General features: G+C 45.6%; 4 protein-coding genes across 4 annotated transcripts; 1 reads left to right on the forward strand and 3 right to left on the reverse strand.

The window, feature by feature from the left end:
• Window positions 1–2,172: 2,172 nt before the first annotated feature.
• Window positions 2,173–3,616, reverse strand: LOC130078476 (glutamine-rich protein 2-like; the record flags this gene model as incomplete). The annotated part of the gene is given in 4 exon segments (XM_056243986.1): window positions 2,173–2,373; window positions 2,414–2,818; window positions 2,869–3,354; window positions 3,455–3,616. Coding segments are annotated over 4 exon segments (1,254 nt in total), but the record flags the coding sequence as incomplete, so codon positions are not given.
• Window positions 3,617–3,623: 7 nt separating this feature from the next.
• LOC130078477 (uncharacterized) lies at window positions 3,624–10,706 on the reverse strand (the record flags this gene model as incomplete). The annotated part of the gene is given in 11 exon segments (XM_056243988.1): window positions 3,624–4,014; window positions 4,055–4,219; window positions 4,260–4,363; window positions 4,410–4,564; window positions 4,660–4,904; window positions 4,935–5,184; window positions 5,220–5,769; window positions 5,805–6,594; window positions 6,625–6,684; window positions 6,735–7,402; window positions 10,125–10,706. Coding segments are annotated over 11 exon segments (3,960 nt in total), but the record flags the coding sequence as incomplete, so codon positions are not given.
• Window positions 10,707–10,757: 51 nt separating this feature from the next.
• On the reverse strand, window positions 10,758–15,309 carry LOC130078478 (uncharacterized). Its single transcript, XM_056243989.1, has 4 exons — window positions 15,282–15,309; window positions 12,003–12,054; window positions 11,193–11,742; window positions 10,758–10,796 (listed from the first exon to the last, which is right to left on the reverse strand). The coding sequence occupies exons 1-4, from the start codon at window positions 15,307–15,309 to the stop codon at window positions 10,758–10,760; spliced, it is 669 nt and encodes a 222-aa protein (XP_056099964.1).
• A 964-nt stretch (window positions 15,310–16,273) lies between these two features.
• On the forward strand, window positions 16,274–18,850 carry rap2b (RAP2B, member of RAS oncogene family). The gene is made up of 2 exons (XM_056243990.1): window positions 16,274–17,179; window positions 18,134–18,850. The coding sequence occupies exon 1, from the start codon at window positions 16,587–16,589 to the stop codon at window positions 17,133–17,135; it is 549 nt and encodes a 182-aa protein (XP_056099965.1). The 5' UTR covers window positions 16,274–16,586; the 3' UTR covers window positions 17,136–17,179; window positions 18,134–18,850.
• Window positions 18,851–22,820: the final 3,970 nt, after the last annotated feature.

Genomic DNA, 22,820 nt, shown 5'->3' on the forward strand with positions numbered 1-22,820 from the left:
ACACCTTAGAGACAAAAGGCAAAACAGAAATAGGACGGAAATTATTTAACACGGTAGGATCCAGTGAAGGCTTCTTGAGCAAAGGAGTGACAGTGGCCTCCTTGAGGGCAGCAGGGATAGAGCCGGTAAGGAGGCATTTATTAACAAAGGACACCAATCCTGGTCCTACTGAATCGATAATCAATTTAAGAAACTTAGGAGAGATGATGTCTAGAGAGCAGTACGAAGGTTTTATCTTAGTGATAATTTCTTTGAGGAGATTCAGAGTGATTGGCTCGAAAGCATCCCAGGTAACAGAATTCATCAACTGACTAGTTGCAGAGCGGCTGGCATTGCATCTCAAGTTAGATATTTTGTCAATAAAAAATCTCAAGAAACGCTCACATAGCTCATCCGAAACATCATTCAATACATTTGCCGGAGGGTTTAAAACCGAGTTTATAACAGAAAATAAAACCTTTGGTCTAGAGTGGTTAGCCATAATCATGTCAGAGAAGTGCGCAGCTCTTGCCGCCTTTACAGCATTTTGGTAGGTTGACAGGCTGTTTTTAAATAACTGAAGTGAAATATGTAGCTTGTCCTTCTTCCATTTGCGCTCAGCCTTTCTGCTAGCTTGTCTTATTCGCCGAATATCCACGTTGAGCCATGGTTCAGATTTCGGTTTAGGTTTGTAGGGCTTAAGCGGAGCAGTTTCATTTAAGGCATTTAACCAAGTGGAGTATAACAGACCGAGATGTTGGTCAGCATCCAGTTCCACTAGTGGAGAATTCAGAAGCAAGTGTGTGGAGGAATTCATAACGTGCTCGTTAAAATTTAAGACAAAAAGAGGAGAGTATGATCTAGATAGTCTTACATCTTCACTGATGGTTTGAGCAATGCAAGGAAGAGATGTAGAAAATAAAATTGGCTTATGGTCCGAAAGCATAAAATCAGATATTACAACCTCACTAATCACCATCCCATATGAAAGCACAAGGTCCAATGTGTGACCCTTCATGTGAGTGGAATCATTTATCCACTGGACTAGGTTAAAAGATTCAATAAGGCTTAGAAAGTCCTTTGAGAGAGTATTAGATTGACAACAAACGTGGATATTCAAATCACCCACCAATAAAAAGCGGTCATAGGTTGTGGTGATATTACCAATGAATTCTGTAAATTGCTGAATGAAGTCCTTAAGTGAATTTGGTGGACGGTAAATCACCCCTAATAAAATAGGGCCATTCCAGTCTAAATGAAGTAGTTGCGCTTCAAAACTTGAAAAAGCACTGACAGGAACCGGCCGGCATCGCACAGAGAATGAGTCTTTAAAAATAGTCACAATCCCGCCCCCTCGTCTGTTCGGACGGGGGGTGTTGAAAAACGAACAGTCATTAGGAACTAGTTCTGAAAAAGGGGTTAGGTCACCAACCGTAGTCCAGGATTCAGTGATAAACATGAAATCCAAACAATGAGAGGAGAAGAAGTCGTTGAGCAGGAAGGTTTTGTTGACCACGGATCTGGCGTTGATCAGTGCCATTTTGGGCGGATGAATCACATCGGGGAAAGCTCCGCCTTTCTTCAAAGAACGTAGATTTCCGGGATTCACACCGTTTTGCCGATGACAACTGCCAACCCGAGGTAAGCCAACCATATGGACAGGCGAAGATCGCGGGGGAGTGATAGATAGGAGCCACCGATGAGCCAGCGCTCGCGGTCGCCGGGCGACGAAATCGCCGTCCGACATATGATTTGCATCGATCCTGAGTCTTTCAGTAGCTTTCAATCTGATGATGCGTCCACCCCGCCTCCCGCGTTTCCTTCTGCGTTTCCTCCGTGAAATGATAGGCGGCCACTGGCGGATACATTCCAATGTATGAGTAGTGGTGTTACTGTGTGATTGATTAAAAACGTGCGCTACATCCTCCTTATAAAAGTCCATAAAAGAGGTGCGAATGTTCAAGAGTAACTGTCGGTCATAGACCAGACGTGTGCAGCAATTAGAGGCCCAGATAGACATCCATAAAAATATCCAAAACAATAAGTACAAGAGAGACCGACGGCCAGCCGAACACACAGGCGCCATCTTTTTACCAGAACTGACCAGACCAGACTAAACCACACCAGAACTGACCAGACCAGACTAAACCACACCTGACCAGACCCCACCTGACCAGACCACACCAGACCAGACTAAACCACACCTGACCAGACCACACCACACCAGACCTGACCAGACCAGACCTGACCAGACCACACCAGACTAAACCACACCTGACCAGACCACACCACACCAGACCTGACCAGACCAGACCAAACCAGAATAAACCACACTAGACCACACCACACCAGACCTGACCACACCAGACCTGACCAGACCAGACTAAACCACACCTGACCAGACCAGACCAGACCAGACTAAACCACACTAGACCACACCACACCAGACCTGACCAGACCAGACCTGACCAGACCAGACCAGGCTAAACCACACCTGACCAGACCACACCACACCTGACCAGACCAGACCAGACCACACCACACCAGACCAGACCAGACCAGACCAAACCTGACCAGACCAGACCACACATGACCAGACCACACCACGCCAGACCAGACCACACCACACCTGACCAGACCAGACCACACCAGACCTGACCAGACCAGACCAAACCAGACTAAACCACACTAGACCACACCACACAAGACCTGACCACACCAGACCAGACTAAACCACACCTGACCAGACCAGACCACACCACACCTGACCAGACCAGACCAAACCAGACTAAACCACACTAGACCACACCAGACCAGACCAGACCAGACCTGACCAGACAAGACCAGACCAGTCCAGACTAAACCACACCTGACCAGACCAGACCACACCAGACCTGACCAGACCAGACCAAACCAGACTAAACCACACTAGACCACACCACACCAGACCTGACCAGACCAGACCTAACCAGACCGGACCAGACTAAACCACACCTGACCAGACCACACCACACCTGACCAGACCAGACCACACCAGACCAGACCACACCACACCACACCACACCACACCAGACCTGACCAGACCAGACCTGACCAGACCAGACCAGACCACACCTGACCAGACCACACCACACCTGACCAGACCACACCATCACCTGACCAGACTAAACCAAACCTGACCAGACCACACCACACCTGACCAGACCAGACCAGACCACACCACACCACACCACACCAGACCAGACCAGACCAGACCACACCAAACCACACCAGACCAGACCAGACCACACCACACCACACCACACCAGACCAGACCAGACTAAACCACACCAGACCACACCAGACCTGACCACACCACACCAGACCAGACCAGACCTGACCAGACCAGACCAGACCAGACTAAACCACACCTAACCAGACCACACCACACTTGACCAGACCAGACCACACCACACCAGACCACACCAGACCTGACCACACCACACCACACCACACCACACCAGACCTGACCAGACCAGACCTGACCAGACCAGACCAGACTAAACCACACCTGACCAGACCATAACACACCTGACCAGACCACACCACACCAGACCTGACCAGACCAGACCTGACCAGACCAGACCACACCTGACCAGACTAAACCACACCTGACCAGACCACACCACACCTGACCAGACCACACCAGACCTGACCAGACCAGACCAAACCAGACTAAACCACACTAGACCACACCACACAAGACCTGACCACACCAGACCTGACCAGACCAGACCAGACTAAACCACACCTGACCAGACCAGACCACACCAGACCTGACCAGACCAGACCAAACCAGACTAAACCACACTAGACCACACCACACCAGACCAGACCAGACCTGACCAGACCAGACCAGACCAGACCAGACTAAACCACACCTGACCAGACCAGACCACACCAGACCTGACCAGACCAGACCAAACCAGGCTAAACCACACTAGACCACACCACACAAGACCTGACCAGACCAGACCAAACCAGACTAAACCACACCTGACCAGACCAGACCACACCAGACCTGACCAGACCAGACCAAACCAGACTAAACCACACTAGAACACACCACACCAGACCAGACCAGACCTGACCAGACCAGACTAAACCACACCTGACCAGACCAGACCACACCAGACCTGACCAAACCAGACTAAACCACACTAGACCACACCACACCAGACCTGACCAGACTAAACCACACCTGACCAGACCACACCTGACCAGACCAGACCACACCACACCAGACCTGACCAAACCAGACCAGACCAGACCAGACCTGACCAGACCAGACCACACCAGACCAGACCACACCTGACCAGACCACACCTGACCAGACCACACCTGACCAGACCACACCACACCAGACCACACCAGACCTGACCACACCACACCACACCAGACCAGACCAGACCAGATCACACCACACCTGACCAGACCAGACCACACCACACCAGACCACACCAGACCTGACCACACCACACCAGACCACACCAGACCTGACCACACCAGACCAGACCAGACCAGATTAAACCACACCACACCAGACCTGATCTGACCAGACTAAACCACACCTGACCTGACCAGACCAGACCAGACCACATCAGACCAGACCAGACTAAATCACACCTGACCTGACCAGACCAGACCACACCAGACCAGACCACACCACACCAGACCAGACCAGACCACACCAGACCAGACCAGACCACACCACACCACACCAGACCAGACCAGACCAGACCACACCAGACCAGACTAAACCACACCTGACCAGACCTGACCAGACCAGACTAAACCACACCAGACCAGACCACACCAGACCACACCACACCACACCACACCACACCTGACCTGACCAGACCACACCTGACCAGACCACACCACACCTGACCAGACCACACCTGACCTGACCAGACCAGACCAGACCAGACCAGACCACACCAGACCACACCAGACCAGACCACACCAGACCACACCAGACCTGACCACACCACACCACACCAGACCAGACCAGACCAGACCACACCACACCGGACCAGACCAGACCAGACTAGACCACACCACACCACACCAGACCACACCAGACCTGACCACACCACACCAGACCACACCAGATCTGACCACACCAGACCAGACCAGACCAGATTAAACCACACCACACCAGACCTGATCTGACCAGACTAAACCCCACCTGACCTGACCAGACCAGACCAGACCTGACCAAACCACACCACACCACACCAGACCAGACCACACCACACCTGACCAGACCAGACCAGACCAGACCAGACCACACCACACCAGACCACACCAGACCTGACCACACCAGACCAGACCAGACCTGACCAGACCACACCAGACCAGACTAAACCACACCTGACCAGACCACACCACACCTGACCAGACCAGACCACACCAGACCAGACCACACCACACCAGACCTGACCACACCACACCACACCAGACCTGACCAGACCAGACCTGACTAAACCACACCTGACCAGACCACACCACACCTGACCAGACCAGACCACACCACACCAGACCACACCACACCAGACCTGACCAGACCAGACCAGACCAGACCTGACCAGACCAGACCAGACCACACCTGACCAGACCACACCACACCTGACCAGACCACACCACACCTGACCAGACTAAACCAAACCTGACCAGACCACACCACACCTGACCTGACCAGACCAGACCAGACCAGACCCTACAACACCACACCACACCACACCACACCTGACCAGACCAGACCACACCACACCACACCACACCACACCACACCACACCACACCAGACCACACCAGACCACACCAGACCTGACCACACCACACCAGACCTGACCAGACCAGACCAAACCAGACTAAACCACACTAGACCACACCAGACCTGACCAGACCAGACCTGACCAGACCAGACCAGACCAGACTAAACCACACCTGACCAGACCACACCACACCTGACCAGACCAGACCACACCAGACCACACCACACCACACCTGACCAGACCAGACCACACCAGACCTGACCAGACCAGACCAAACCAGACTAAACCACACTAGACCACACCACACCAGACCTGACCAGACCTGACCAGACCAGACCACACCTGACCAGACCACACCACACCTGACCAGACCACACCACACCTGACCAGACCAGACCACACCAGACCTGACCAGACCAGACCAAACCAGACTAAACCACACTAGACCACACCACACAAGACCTAACCACACCAGACCAGACTAAACCACACCTGATGAGACCAGACCACACCAGACCTGACCAGACCAGACCAAACCAGACTAAACCACACTAGACCACACCACACCAGACCAGACCAGACCTGACCAGACTAAACCACACCTGACCAGACCAGACCACACCAGACCTGACCAGACCAGACCAAACCAGACTAAACCACACTAGACCAAACCACACCAGACCTGACCAGACCATACCTGACCAGACCAGACCAGACTAAACCACACCTGACCAGACCACACCACACCTGACCAGACCAGACCACACCAGACCAGACCACACCACACCAGACCTGACCTGACCAGACCAGACCTGACCAGACCAGACCAGACCAGACCAGACCACACCTGACCAGACCACACCAGACCTGACCAGACCACACCACACCTGACCAGACTAAACCAAACCTGACCAGACCACACCACACCTGACCAGACCAGACCAGACCAGACCCTACCCTACCACACCACACCACACCACACCACACCACACCACACCAGACCACACCACACCACACCAGACCAGACCAGACCAGACCACACCACACCTGACCAGACCAGACCAGACCACACCACACCACACCAGACCACACCAGACCTGACCACACCACACCTGACCAGACCAGACCACACCAGACCTGACCAGACCAAACCAGACTAAACCACACTAGACCACACCACACCTGACCAGACCAGACCAGACCACACCACACCAGACCACACCAGACCTGACCAGACCAGACCTGACCAGACCACACCTGACCAGACCACACCACACCTGACCAGACCAGACCACACCACACCACACCACACCTGACCAGACCAGACCACACCTGACCAGACCACACCACACCTGACCAGACCAGACCCCACCACACCAGACCACACCACACCTGACCAGACCACACCAGACCTGACCAGACCAGACCACACCACACCTGACCAGACCAGACCACACCTGACCAGACCAGACCACACCTGACCAGACCACACCACACCTGACCAGACCACACCACACCTGACCAAACCAGACCAGACCCCACCACACCACACCACACCACACCTGACCAGACCAGACCAGACCAAAAAGGCACATTGTGACGGTCCTAAATGTACAATCCTCTATGGTGTCTTATGATTCAGCCTCAACTATCGCCCCTCAAGAACAACTACACCGCTTTACAACTATAGGACAGGAAGAGCTAAATAAACTTATCATTGCATCTAAACCAACAACATGTTTATTAGATCCAATACCAACTAAATTTCTGAAAGAAGTGTTACCTGTAGTGGAAGAGCCTCTTCTTAATATTATTAACTCGTCTTTATCTTTAGGTCATGTTCCAAAAATATTCAAGCTGGCAGTAATAAAACCTCTCATTAAGAAACCGCAATTAGATCCAAATAACTTAGCAAATTACAGACCGATTTCAAATCTTCCATTTATGTCTAAAATACTAGAAAAGACTGTGTCCGCTCAATTGTGCTCTTTCATGCAAGAAAATGAGATATATGAAAAATTTCAGTCAGGATTCAGACCGCATCATAGCACAGAAACTGCGCTAGTTAAAATTACAAATGATTTACTTTTAGCTTCTGACCAAGGCTGTATCTCAATACTAGTTCTACTCGATCTTAGTGCTGCGTTTGACACTATCGATCATAAAATACTCTTGGATCGACTACAAAACTACACTGGTGTTCAGGGACAGGCATTAAGCTGGTTCAGATCGTATTTATCAGACCGTTACCATTTTGTTTGTTTAAATGGGGAAAAATCGAAGATAACGTCAGTAGACTATGGAGTGCCGCAAGGATCAGTGTTAGGCCCTCTGCTATTCTCAATATATATGCTGCCACTTGGTAATATTATAAGAAAACATGGAATTAATTTCCACTGTTATGCCGATGACACTCAATTATATATTTCATCACGGCCAGATGAAAACACTAACTCATCAAAATTGACAGAGTGTCTTAAAGATATAAAATGCTGGATGACGCATAATTTCCTGCTACTAAATCCAGATAAAACGGAGGTATTACTTGTTGGTCCAAAAAACTATCCACAAAACCACTTACAATACAACTTTAATATAGAAGGATGTCCTGTTACTTTATCCTCTACGGTAAAAGACCTGGGAGTTATACTAGACCACAACTTGTCTTTCGAAAATCATATTTCATATGTTACAAGAACGGCCTTTTTCCATCTTAGAAACATTGCTAAATTACGTAACATGCTATCTGTTTCCGATGCAGAAAAGTTAGTTCATGCATTCATGACCTCGAGACTAGATTACTGTAATGCTTTATTAGCCGGTTGTCCTGCATCCTCAATAAACAAGCTACAGTTAGTGCAAAATGCAGCCGCTAGAGTTCTTACTAGGTCAAGAAAATATGATCATATAACACCAATTTTATCATCTCTACACTGGTTACCTATTAAGTTCCGTATCAATTACAAAGTACTATTACTGACCTATAAAGCCCTAAATGGTTTAGCTCCTGTGTATTTAATGGACCTTCTATCGCCCTACAATCCATCGCGTTCTTTAAGATCACTAAATTCGAGGCTTCTAGTCATTCCTAGGATATCTAAGTCCACTAAAGGAGGGAGGGCGTTCTCACATTTAGCTCCTAAACTCTGGAATAGCCTTCCTGATATTGTTCGAGGCTCTGACTCGCTGTCCCAGTTTAAAACTAGATTAAAGACGCATCTTTTTAGCCAAGCATTTACATAATGCTTACCTTTTATTATACTGCTGAATCAGATCAAATGCATTTAATACTATAAAACTTGAAGAGACTGTAGGTTATCTGTATAGGTTGCATAGTATTTGCAGTCATTACGTTCCTGTGTATATTGCGTGAATGACGGGTGGTTGGGCAGATATTGTGTTGCGGTAGGTAGTATGCCATACGGAACCGTTGTCCACTGAAACTGCCTATTCACGCACCAGTGGGGCTCGACAGCCTTAGTCAACGGGTTGGCGCGTATGGTTGGGTTGCGGAGAGATTGTGAGATTGTGGTTAGGTCTCAGCAGCAGGAGGGACGTAGAGGTCAGTAAGCTGGGCTGAGTTGAGTGGGGGACGGAGGGGGGTGATTTTGGGACGCAAGAGTCACTGTATTCATGTTTTGTCTTTTACGCCTGTGTTATGGAAATCATCATTATGAACAGCAGCTACGCTAATTATTTTCCCTTTGCTTTTCTGCTGTTATCTCGGGACGCGAGTCCCGAGAAAATGGCGTTCGTCAGCTCCAGTTTGTATCCAGCCTCTCACGGAGACTTCAGATGCTCCAATCACAAAGCCTATGAAGTGACGACTTAACACGGGCGATATGGACTCTCTATGGTGGACGGCACTGATCCTCAACAACTCGTCTTAAGACCGGCGTGCATACTTGGACTTCCAAAAAATACTCTAAATGTTCCGATCCAATCTGACTTGTAATGCTGCCCGAATCATGCACTGTTCCTTCGTTGGCCAGAGGAGAACTGGCCCCCCGACTGAGTCTGGTTTCTCCCAAGGTTTTTTTCTCCATTCTGTCACCTGATGGAGTTTTGGTTCCTTGCCACTGTTGCCTTGGCTTTTGGCTTGCTTAGTTGGGGACATTTAACATTTAATATTCAATAATATTATTGATCTGCCTTACTTAAGGTGGACGTTGACGCAATTTCTTTTAGAAACAAACTTTGTTATATTGTTATATTGTTTTTGTTATATTGTTTTTATGTTATCACTGTGAAGCGCTTTGATACAATCTGTATTGTAAAAAGCGCTATATAAATAAAGGTGACTTGACTTGACTTGACCAGACCAGACCAGACCAGACCACACCAGACCTGACCAGACCAGACCCCACCACACCAGACCACACCACACCTGACCAGACCAGACCACACCAGACCTGACCAGACCAGACCACACCACACCTGACCAGACCACACCACACCTGACCAAACCAGACCAGACCCCACCACACCACACCACACCACACCTGACCAGACCACACCACACCTGACCAAACCAGACCAGACCACACCACACCACACCACACCACACCTGACCAGACCACACCACACCTGACCAAACCAGACCAGACCACACCACACCTGACCAAACCAGACCAGACCACACCACACCACACCACACCTGACCAGACCAGACCACACCACACCACACCTGACCAGACCAGACCCCACCACACCACACCACACCACACCTGACCAGACCACACCACACCTGACCAAACCAGACCAGACCACACCACACCACACCACACCAGACCAGACCAGACCAGACCGGTTCTGTGTGATCCTGTGAGTCTCTCAGGCTTGCAGGTTCAGTGTTGATGCAGTGATGTGGATGTTCTGACCGCAGGCCAGTCGAGTTTAGGAGGATCATTAACACAGTCTGGACATCAGATTGATTTCAAACGCCCGATCCGATCTCTGGTCATGTGACGCCCAGTGAAACGTGTGCTAAAGTGTGTTTCTGTTTGTCCAAACACAGACGACTGTATCTGTATGAACTCTGTCATCATTTACTAATGTGAAACTCTCCAAACCTGTAGGAGATTCTGTATTCAGCGGCGCACAACACAGAGATGTAATCTAGATAATCTAGTTTTGGTTCCTTGCCACTGTTGCCTTGGCTTTTGGCTTGCTTAGTTGGGGACATTTAACATTTAATATTCAATAATATTATTGATCTGCCTTACTTAAGGTGGACGTTGACGCAATTTCTTTTAGAAACAAACTTTGTTATATTGTTATATTGTTTTTGTTATATTGTTTTTATGTTATCACTGTGAAGCGCTTTGATACAATCTGTATTGTAAAAAGCGCTATATAAATAAAGGTGACTTGACTTGACTTGACCAGACCAGACCAGACCAGACCACACCAGACCTGACCAGACCAGACCCCACCACACCAGACCACACCACACCTGACCAGACCAGACCACACCAGACCTGACCAGACCAGACCACACCACACCTGACCAGACCAGACCACACCTGACCAGACCACACCACACCTGACCAGACCACACCACACCTGACCAAACCAGACCAGACCCCACCACACCACACCACACCACACCTGACCAGACCACACCACACCACACCTGACCAAACCAGACCAGACCACACCACACCACACCACACCACACCTGACCAGACCACACCACACCTGACCAAACCAGACCAGACCACACCACACCTGACCAAACCAGACCAGACCACACCACACCACACCACACCTGACCAGACCAGACCACACCACACCACACCTGACCAGACCAGACCCCACCACACCACACCACACCTGACCAGACCAGACCAGACCACACCACACCACACCACACCACACCTGACCAAACCAGACCAGACCACACCACACCACACCACACCAGACCAGACCAGACCAGACCGGTTCTGTGTGATCCTGTGAGTCTCTCAGGCTTGCAGGTTCAGTGTTGATGCAGTGATGTGGATGTTCTGACTGCAGGCCAGTCGAGTTTAGGAGGATCATTAACACAGTCTGGACATCAGATTGATTTCAAACGCCCGATCCGATCTCTGGTCATGTGACGCCCAGTGAAACGTGTGCTAAAGTGTGTTTCTGTTTGTCCAAACACAGACGACTGTATCTGTATGAACTCTGTCATCATTTACTAATGTGAAACTCTCCAAACCTGTAGGAGATTCTGTATTCAGCGGCGCACAACACAGAGATGTAATCTAGATCTGGACAAACACTGACACATTTCTCAAAATATCTTCTTTGTGTTCGGCAGGAGAAACTCATATAGGAGAGTGAATGACGACAGAATGATCTTGTGTAAACGATCCCTTTCAATACAGTCAAACCAACATGTATTCAGACACTTCAACATTTCTCACATCATCAGCGTTTATTCGCTATAGTTTATAAACATGAGCAGAACTCAGTTCTCAGATCAGTGGATATTTGACTGGTTTTGTCCGTCCTTCTGTTAGACTCTCACACATGAATTATGTTGAATATCTGTCAGCTGGTAAATTTAACTACACAATTAGATAATACCAGTTTAGCTCAACCAGTGACCAAGCAATGCTTCATGTTGTTCAGTGTGTGTGTAAAAGAGCATTAGCAATTACAGAAAACACACTTCAGCAGAACATGATCAGCTCAAAGTGTCTGAGTAATCTTTGGCCCCAAATGTGTGTAAATGTCACTGGTAGTGTCTGTGTGAAGAGTTATTGGGTGTAATATGTCAGTTTACTTTATGTTGCTCTCCTCACTCACACACATGAGCAGGCCCGCCCACAGAAATGACTGGGCCCCTGAAAAGGTCCAGTGAATGGGCCCTCCCCAAATCTGCAATAGGCTACTCATATCATGCATGTGCTCTCTCTCCAACATTAACACATACATTTAACTGAGAGAGACTTACTCAGTGATGGGGTCTATAGTTACACACACACACACACACACACACACACACACACACACACACACACACACACACACACACAGGGCTCTCAAGTGTCACGCATTGAGCATGACAGTCACTCATTTCGGTATTTTGTCATGCACTCCCGCCACATATTGTATTTCTCACGCGGAAAAACGATTTATAATAGAATTTGCCGCAAGTGCCCAAAATGTCTCTGGCCCCGACGCTCTCACTTTGGCTCTCACCCGGCAGGAATCAAGCGCGTCTCCCCTGTGGTGTTGTTAGTCGAGCTACACAAAAGCCAATCAGAAAATAGCACTATTGTATCTGGGTACGATTTAACGCAACAACCAATGAAAAAAATAAGAAAATTGTCATGAAACAACCCCATTCCCGCGACCTGTCCAACATCTAATGGTGTGTTCACACCGAACGCGTATTTAATTATTTGCGCGAGTAGATTACATACAAAGTCAATGCAAAGACGCGAATAGACGCATCATTCGCATTATTTATTCACGCCTTCATTATGACACAGGCTACATTTTACTCAAGCAACATTCAATAAAATGGATTTTTTTCTCACTTTCAACAATAAATGGTGCTATTTTGGTTAAAAATAAAATATGGTAACCTTTGCTTATATTTAGGATTAACATAATTATTGCTGGACTGCATGGGCCCCCCCTAGCGGCTGGGCCCCAGAAAACGTTCCCCTTTATTCCCCCTTATGGACGGCCCTGCACATGAGCTATAGTGTCCTGAGGTCACCGTGATTTTGCCAAGTAAGACATGGTCCTGGATCAACATTCCTGTCCCAAAATGTAATCCTTACCCAATCCCTACCCCTAAACCTAACCCTACCCATAACTTTTCCCTAAAATCAGAGGGTAATGAAAGGTGAATGACACTGATGTTTAAGTACTTCACCCTGGTTCTAAGCCTAAACTTGACATAAACTGTAAACTTGTCCCTCAAATCTGATTGGTTGATTGGAAAGTTGATCCAGGAACATGTGGTACTTGGTGAAATCACGTTTACCAGTGTCCTGATCACACTAGTGAAACATATCAATGGTGTCTGAGTAATGTTTGCTTTGACTGTATGTTCTGCTGATTGTTTTGTTCATCTTCCTCTGTTGCTCTCGGTGAGGACGGATAAGGAACGGGTTCGGTCACGCGTCGGGCCGGTCGTGCCGCATCATTCCCGCATGATAAAGGTGTGTAACACACCTGAGAAACTGTTCACCTTTGCTCACACTCAGGAAATGAGTCAGTCTGGAGCTATTTATAGTGTTGATCACATCAGGTGTGTGTGTGTGTGTGTGTGTGTGTGAGATCACCCGAACGCCACCCTAAGGGAACATCAGCTGATGTGTCTGGCCTCGGACTCTCGAAACTTCATGTTTAAACAATTTTCTTCCTTCCTTTTGTCTTTGCTTCACTGTAAAAAACTGCATGATCAATAAGTTATGACAACATATGTTTTTGCATTGCTTTAACTCTTCAAAATAAGTTAGGCAATTGTCAAATTTGTTTTATAAGTTATACAAGATTCAACTCATTTCCTTATAATCAGTTTAATGTAATTTAAGTTGAAATGACTTAAAAATGTATGTTTTTTTCACAGTCAAGAGTTAAAGAAACAGCTAAACTGAACATTATTTAAAGAGACTTTCATTCTGTGACATAAATAAATTATCATTTTAAAAATGTTTCTCTTGGTTATGTGAACATTAAGCGAATGTTACATTCTATCATTCTTCAAACATCATGGAATGTTACTTTTGAATGTTTCTCTGAACGTTCTGGAACAAAGTAACATTTAAAAACATTAGAGGAACGTCCAACTGAAATGATTCAGAAACGCTCCATGAACGATGTATGAATAATGTTTTTGCTCTAACGTTTTGAGAACATTATTAAAGACCAGATAACTTTCTATGAACGTTCCTGGAAGAGAGTTTGTTCCTAACTTTGCCAGATCGTTCCCTGTTATCTGGGATGTTGTGATCAAAGCAAGTCTTTTTCAAGGAACGTTAATCACAGATCTTTCTTTACCAGGAAATTCCTGAGTGAGCCCTGGTGAATTACACTCACGAACCGCATTATAAAGACAGATTTCCTTCAGGATATGAACACAAATATCTCAGGCCAACATGTTTATACGAGTGCAGCATAACTCTATAATATCTCAAACACATCCAAACGTATTCTAGCTGAACTCTTTCGAAACAGTGATATAACACGAGTTTATGATAAATCACACAGTTTCTGGCCGTGACTCGTGCGGTTGCGACACTCGTTCAACAGCAAGGCGTGCGCACACACACACACACACACACACACCTTTAAAGGCACAGTTCACACTAAAATCAAAGTTCCCTCAGTTTACTTTGAGTAAATTAATTCCTTTCACTTTAAATTTTTAAGAAAAAAAATGGAAATGAATTGTGATTTATGATGAAAAAATGGTTTCATAGAGTCCACATGACGATCAGATCTCATACCATAACTTAACTGAGTTATTTCTCACAGTTTTGCATCTTCTTATCTTCCGTCATCGTCACTGGAGAGAGACGTTCATTAGGCCTATAATTGATTGCAACATTCACACTGTTATTGTCCTGTTAATCAATGTGAAACTGCTTTGACACCATTTGTATAGACCAAACACCACTATTGTTCTGACACATGAGGAAAAAAATCATGTTTTGGTAAATTATAATTATGACATAATTTTGACTTTTAAATTCATCATTTTGACGTTTAATGTCATAATTTCAACTTTTCATCTCATTTCTGTATCTAAATTATAGCTTTTTGTCTGAATTTTGACATTTCATCACAATTATGACTTAGTATGTCATAATTTTCACTTGCCATGTCATAATTGTAATTTAGTAATTACATAATTACATTATTTCTTTCTATGTCATAATAACAACTTTTTATTGAACAATTTTGACTGTATAACCTCATAATTAACTATATATGTCACAATTCAGACTTTTTATGTCATAATTATGACTTCAAGTCATAATTTCGATTATATGGACATGGAGTGTTTGTCACTTTCATATCAAATGATTTAGTGAGTATGTCCAAATTTCGACTTGCCATGTCATAATTATAATTATGTCATTATTTCTATCTATGTCATATTATAACTTTTTATTTAATAGTTTCGACTTTTAAACCTCATAATTAAGCATGTATGTCATAATTCGGACTTTATATGACTTTTCAAGTCATAATTTCGATTATATGGACATAATGGACTTGATTTTTTACATTCATCTCATATAATTTACTATGTCATCATTTCAAATTACGTAAAGCATGATTTTTTTTCCTTATGTGTCAGAAATGGAAATTCCATACTGTGTAAATAAGTACCGTGACTAGACATCAACAACAGTCATTGTTTATGTGACTGTGCCTTTAAGAAACGCTCTGCTGGTGACGTCAGCTCGTGACGCGCTGCGCACGGAGGGCAGGAAGAGTGCGCGCGGCGCGTGTGTGTGTGTGTATGTGAGAGGTGAGCTGTGGAGAGAGAGAAGGAGAGAGAGAGAGAGAGGGAGAGGCGCATTGATCTCTCGCGGAGACACGGAACAAGCTCCAGCACGATGCGCTTCTGATGCGGAATCGAGCTCATTCTCACCGCGGAACACGCTTCGAGCAGGAGCACACGCGGCCGCGAGCCCGAACCCGGAGTTTGGACCTGATTCATGCGGATTGAGCCCAAAGCGGGTGCACGCGGCGCGTTTCAGACCAGAGAGAGAGAGCGCGCACGCACGCGCGACCGAGAGACCGTGCCCGTGCCCGTGCTGAAGGAGCCATGAGAGAATACAAAGTGGTCGTGTTGGGCTCCGGTGGCGTGGGAAAATCCGCGCTAACCGTGCAGTTCGTCACCGGATCCTTCATCGAGAAGTACGACCCGACGATAGAGGACTTTTACCGCAAGGAAATCGAGGTGGACTCGTCGCCGTCGGTTCTGGAGATCCTGGACACCGCCGGTACCGAGCAGTTCGCCTCAATGCGAGACCTGTACATCAAGAACGGCCAGGGCTTCATCCTCGTTTACAGTCTGGTGAACCAGCAGAGCTTCCAGGACATCAAGCCCATGCGGGACCAGATCATCCGGGTCAAGCGCTACGAGCGGGTTCCGATGATCCTGGTGGGGAATAAGGTGGACCTGGAGGGCGAGCGGGAGGTCTCCTCCGGGGAAGGCAAAGCCCTGGCGGACGAGTGGAACTGCCCGTTCATGGAGACCTCGGCTAAAAACAAGGGTTCTGTGGACGAGCTGTTCGCGGAGATCGTGCGGCAGATGAACTACGCGTCGACGCCCGGCGGAGGCGATCAGTGCTGCTCCTGTGTGATCCTCTAAACACGGGCGCCATTACTCGGTGCTTGTTCTCGTCTGTTGCCATGGTGAGTGAGTGAGCCTCGCGTCAATAACGGCCAGAACCAACCGACGAACCAGCGAGCGCGCGAAGTTCGAAGCTCGAGGACAAACGTCACTAACATTCAGTGTGGAAGCCACACACAACACTGTCATACGTGTGAGATAACAGTCGAAACTCGGACTTTTAAAGTCGTAAAACTCAAAATTGTGGCATTAAAAGTAGGAATTCATTGACATAAAAAGACACAATGTCAGAATTGAATCTCATAATTTCTATTTTTAGTCTTAATATGCCAAGTGCGGCGATTTGTGTCAACATTATTACTTAGTGTCTCATAATTATGGCTTATTATGTCAATTTTGACTTTCAATTACATGACTCATGTATGAGAAGTCAAAATAAAGACTTGGTACGTCATAATTTCGATTAAGTATGTCAATTTCAACATTTTATCTTATAATTTTTGCTTTCGATCTCAAATGCGACTTTTTATCTCCTAATTTTGACTTGGTATATGTCATAATCATGATTTACCAAAGTATGATTTTTTTCTTCTTCTTATGTGGTGGAAATGGACTTCCATATAGTTAAGGAGACAATTCAGGCAAAAAGGAAGATTTTGTCATGATTCGCTCACACTCTGACTGATCTCGGACCGCCGTTCTCCCGTTTATGAAGTCAGACGTATGGTGTTTAATAAACGCGGCCGGTTTTGTGTGAACTGTCCCTCCAGCGGTCATCAGTGTTCCTATAAGTGTCCTACCATGTCTTGCACACGCGACAAAAGAATATTAAAACCAGTGTTTACATGACAGAATACTTGAATGTTCTGGGATTATATGTATATGAATATGAATATAGACAAACCAACACATTGGGCACTTGAGGGGTGTGTGTTTCATGTGCCTGTCTGTGTGGGATTGTCTTTCGCAACACAGACGAGTGCGAGTAATTGTTTTTATTTCATTTTATGTTGGAGGTGTTGCAGGATTTCTGTACTGTTGAGCTGCGTCTCCTCACGAGGATGAAGATGAGGAAGAGGAGAGCCTTGGAATAGTGGATCACTCTTCAGGAATTCTGCGAAGATGTCATTGATGTCAACACAAGTGTCTTGCACTCTCAACTGGAACTTAAACCCCAAAAACGTGGAACTCTGAGACGCACGGCAGAAGTTTGCAGCGACTCTTGTTTGGAAACCCTTGTTGTGAATCTTATAAAGTATTGAAACCACTTCCCTCCTCCTTGAGCGCTGCACGAGGACTTTATTTACTGTTTTGACGTGAGGATCTTTACGTCATCGTCGCGTCGAGTGCCTTCCAAAAAGCTGAGTTTAGTGCCAACCTGCGAGGAGTCTCGGTTCGAGGAAATCCACCCAGTACTTACACACACTTACGCTTGCTATGGTTTCTGCGGCTGGACGACGCGTCCGTCGACGAACGCTGTTTTGTTTCGGCCTTTGAGTAAAAATCTTCTTGGCTTTTTCTCCTCAAACACAAACACAGGTACCGAAGCCCTCAGACTCGAAGCCACAAACCACTGTCTCTAGACCAGTTTTGAATCAGATCTGTTTTGTTTTTAACAAATGTGATGTACCATTGAAATTCTAATCTGATTGTACGTTTAATTTCAGACTAGCATTTTAACAGCTGTCTGATTGTTTTAAAGAGACTTTTAATACATGCATTTTTAAAAAACATCATCATGCACAGTGTTTTGTTTGCCCTCCTTTTGTTCGAGAACTCGCAGTCGGTTCGTGGCGGGAATTAATGAATGCAAACCTCTTAACCTTGAGCAACTGCTAATTATGCATAAATTGATTGACAGGTCCGATCTCTTTAATGCACTTTGATGATCCTGTAAAGGCGTACGGTGTTCGGATGGATCTGGGAATGAAGGTTTCAGATGGAGTCACAGTGCGGGGTCATGTGACTCGAGGGTCATGTGACTCGAGGATCTCGTTCCTCCGCCCGCGGGCCTCAAAGACACACTCCTCTTGTAAAACACATGTCGGGAATGTTTGGTCAAGGTTTAGAAATAGCATGTGTAGCATCAGGCGTTGGCCTGCACATAATTATACATGTGTGAAGAATCGCTGCGCTTCATTCCTGAGTCCCTCACGGGCTAATGTACGGTTTACTGCATCTCTCACTTAAACCCCGGGAACTGAAGGTAGTGGAGTCACCAGTTGCCTTGCTGGATTTGAAATTTTAGAAACATTGGTAACACTTTACAGTAAGGTTCAATAGTTCATGTATTGAGCACTATTAGCGTATTAATCTTTGTTAATGTTAGCTAATAAGAAATACAGCTGTTCATCTTAGTTCACAGTGCATTCATAATGTTAACAATTACAACCTTTGATTTTAATAACGTATTAGTTCATATTGAAATCAATGCTGACGTTCATTCTTAGTTCATGCTAACTAATGAACCTTATTGTAAAGTGTCACCTAGACATTTCATCGGCCAGTTTAGGCCAGCTTCCATGACACACTCCACGAGAGAGAGTTCATCCTCCGCATCATTCGCTCGCCCTCATCTCCTTCTAAAAAACGTTTTCGGATCCAAACATTTTTGGACCCCATTGACTTCCATCTGTCAAAAACAAGAGCAAGTGACATGAGGGCGAGTGAATTACACATCATGATGTTTGTGTGTGTGTGAGCACTGATAGTCTTGAGTTTGCTTTAAACTCTGATGTGATGTTGACATGTTTAAAGCAGAGGAAGTTCTCTTCGTCATCTCAGCGGTGCGAGTTTCACTTCCCCACGGCCTCACACGAGCTCTACGCCTGTGATGGCGAAGGCTTTGAGCAACTCGTCAGCTGGTGTGTGGTCCGTTTGCGCCGTCACGGGTCTTCTGGTGGCAGAGTCATGTGATCTGAGATGTGCTTCTCTGTTTAAAGGGCTGCAGTGTTGTTGAGTGAGCGTGCGCGTGTGTGTGTGTGTGTGTGTGTGCTGCTACTGAATGACAGTGACCAAGCCTGTAAAACGAGCACAAACAGGCACATATTTCCAGTTCCTGTGGATCTGTGGAGCTCTCGTTGTCGTGTTGTTGAGTGTGTGTGTGTGTGTGTGTGTGTTGCAGGAAGCGTTGCAGCACAGCTTGAGAGTGTGTGTGGGTGTTGTTTCTGTGTGCTTGTCTCTTTCCCGCAGCGCTGTCGTCACCAGCGCTGATTTGCAGGGTTTAGTTCAGCATCTCCAGTGCGTTGCATTGGTCAGACCGACTCCTGTCCTCCTCTATTCCACATTGAGATACTCTAACCGTTTTTATTTTGGCAACACTTTATTTTACAGTGTCCTTGTTACGTGTACTTACTAAAGTAATAACTGTAAATTCTGCATAATTACATGCAAATAACCGTCAACCAAACCCTAATTCCTACCCTAACCCTATTGTAAATACATGTAGTTGATTAATATTACTCGGTACTTAAATATATAATTACACTGTAACACTGACACCTTAAAATAAAGTGTAACCCTTTATTTTAATGTGTCCTTGTTACAGTGTAATTATATATTTAAAGGAATAGTTCACTTCAAAATGAAGTATCATTTTTTTCCATGTAAGTCAATGGGGTCCAACAACGGTTTGGTCTCAAACATTCTTCAGAATATCTTCTTTTGTGTTCAGCAGAAGAAACTAACTCGTACAGGCTTGAGTAAATGATGGTTTTCATTTTGAAGTGAACTATTCCTTTAAGTACTGAGTGATATTAACTGAACTACATGTGCTATACAGTTAGGGTTTGGTTTAGGCTTATTTGCATGCAATTTTGGATAATTTACTGTTTTTACTACAGTACGCATGTGTAACAAGGACACTGTACAATGACGTGTTACCAATTTTAAAGATCTGAAGCATAAATCAGGGCCAATACATTTTTGCTTCTCGACATGAATATTGCCTGGTTGCTAAATTAAACAGTTTTTAGTCTTATGACAGAAGTTGCATCTCTGTCACACGACACATTTCCTCTTGCATCTGTAATCTAAACCTGTTTATAATTGTTGTACTTCAGTTTTGGTTTCACCCAGACATGAAGGCAAACCGTGTTTGAATAATTAATCGCTGAGGTGAGTGCGCGCGTGTGTGTGTGTGTCTGTGTGTGTGTGTGTGTGTGTGTGTGTCTGTCTGTGTCTGTGTCTGTGTCTGTGTCTGTGTCTGTGTGTGTGTGTGTGTCTGAGACTCTGAGTCTCGCGAGACTTCGCTCGTGCCCGCAGGCTCAGATCTGGGAAAACCCTGGGATTCCAGTCATTGTTCTCATTCCTGCTGCCGATCCGTCCGGGCTTGTCCACTGCAGTAACGCGCTCTCAGACGAAGGCCTGTCCAAACACACACACACACACACACACACACACACACTGCCTTCCTCTCGCTTCCTATGAGTGCTTTAACCTTCCCGCTGTGAAGCCTGGGAGTTTTGTTCTGCTCGATGCTTATTGAACAGGTCCACAGCTGCAGGCTTGGAAATGATTATAGAATTAATTTGTGAATCGGAGAGAAGCTGAAGTCTTTCCTCGGTGGTGAAGCACGAAAGTGGAGCGAGTTCAGTGTGTTTCTGTTTCAGAGGGTGCGGCTCCTCTCTGGCGTTCAGATGGACAATCTGCTCTCTCACACACACACACACACACACACACACACACACACACACACACTCCCGCGGAATAACTTCCAGCTGTTCTTCTCTGGGTCGTCAGGTGTTTGTGGAGGCGGTGGAGTGCCGAAGCAACAGATTTATGGAAATATTGTACCATAAAATAAAAAATAAAATATTGGTCGCACTTCACAACAAGGTTCCGTTTGTTAGCATTCGATAACATGAACTGACAATGAAAAAAATACTTCTAAAGCATTTATTAATCTTACTTAATGTCAGTATTTACTTATACATAATTAAAATCAATAGTTGTTAATATTATTGAATGGACCTGAGATATATATGAATATTATCTAATGTCAACAAAGATGAGCAATAACAAATGTATTGTTCATCATTAGTTTGTGTTATTTAATGTATTAACCAGCATTAATACTACCTTATTGTGAAGTGTTCCCAAAATATTTTATGATAAATATTACATATTTCATCATGTATTTATTAACATTTAATATAGTCCTCGGTTTATAGTTCACTAATGCACTGACCATGTGAACGTTTATTTTTGGTTTCCTTTGATGAATGACATTATTTGGGAAACTTTAAAAAAAATATTCTGAATGTTACATTTTTTGGTTTGACTTCAAATCTTCAGTTGTTGATAATATTGGTAGAAATTGAGTCATTTTCACTCGTCTCAGATTGTTGGACTTTGCAACACTTTTCAATCAGGTTTACATTAGTTAACTACATTAACATGAACTAACAATGAAAAAGAAGCATTAATGTTCATTTCAACATTTATTAATAGGCTACATTATTAAACATCAAAAGATAAATCTGTTCATGTTATTTAATAATGGACCTGAGCTGACATGAACACAATCAACAGTTGCACTCATATCAACGTCAACAACGATAAATATGTGCGGTAACAGATGTATTGATCATTAATGCATCAACTAATGAGATTTATTGTATTTTTGTGATTCTTTAAGATATAGAAGAGGTCATTTCAGTGTGTCATGAAGATATTCAGGAGTTTTTGTAAACGATAGCATTG

The sequence above is a fragment of the Rhinichthys klamathensis genome, unplaced genomic scaffold (genome assembly GCF_029890125.1).
Source record: "Rhinichthys klamathensis goyatoka isolate OS25496 unplaced genomic scaffold, OSU_Roscu_1.1 h1tg000886l_1, whole genome shotgun sequence".
NCBI lineage: Eukaryota > Metazoa > Chordata > Actinopteri > Cypriniformes > Leuciscidae > Rhinichthys > Rhinichthys klamathensis.

What these genes read in the sequence shown, in the direction of transcription:
- rap2b (XM_056243990.1), top strand. Translation starts at nt 16,587, where the DNA reads ATGAGAGAATACAAAGTGGTCGTGTTGGGCTCCGGTGGCGTGGGAAAA.
- LOC130078478 (XM_056243989.1), bottom strand. Translation starts at nt 15,309, where the DNA reads ATGACGGAAGATAAGAAGATGCAAAACT. An exon ending in AGATAAGAAGATGCAAAACT is followed by an intron (nt 12,055 to 15,281) that starts GTGAGAAATAAC and finishes GTGTTTGTCCAG; the next exon opens with ATCTAGATTACATCTCTGTG. An exon ending in GAATACAGAATCTCCTACAG is followed by an intron (nt 11,743 to 12,002) that starts GTTTGGAGAGTT and finishes AGGATCACACAG; the next exon opens with AACCGGTCTGGTCTGGTCTG.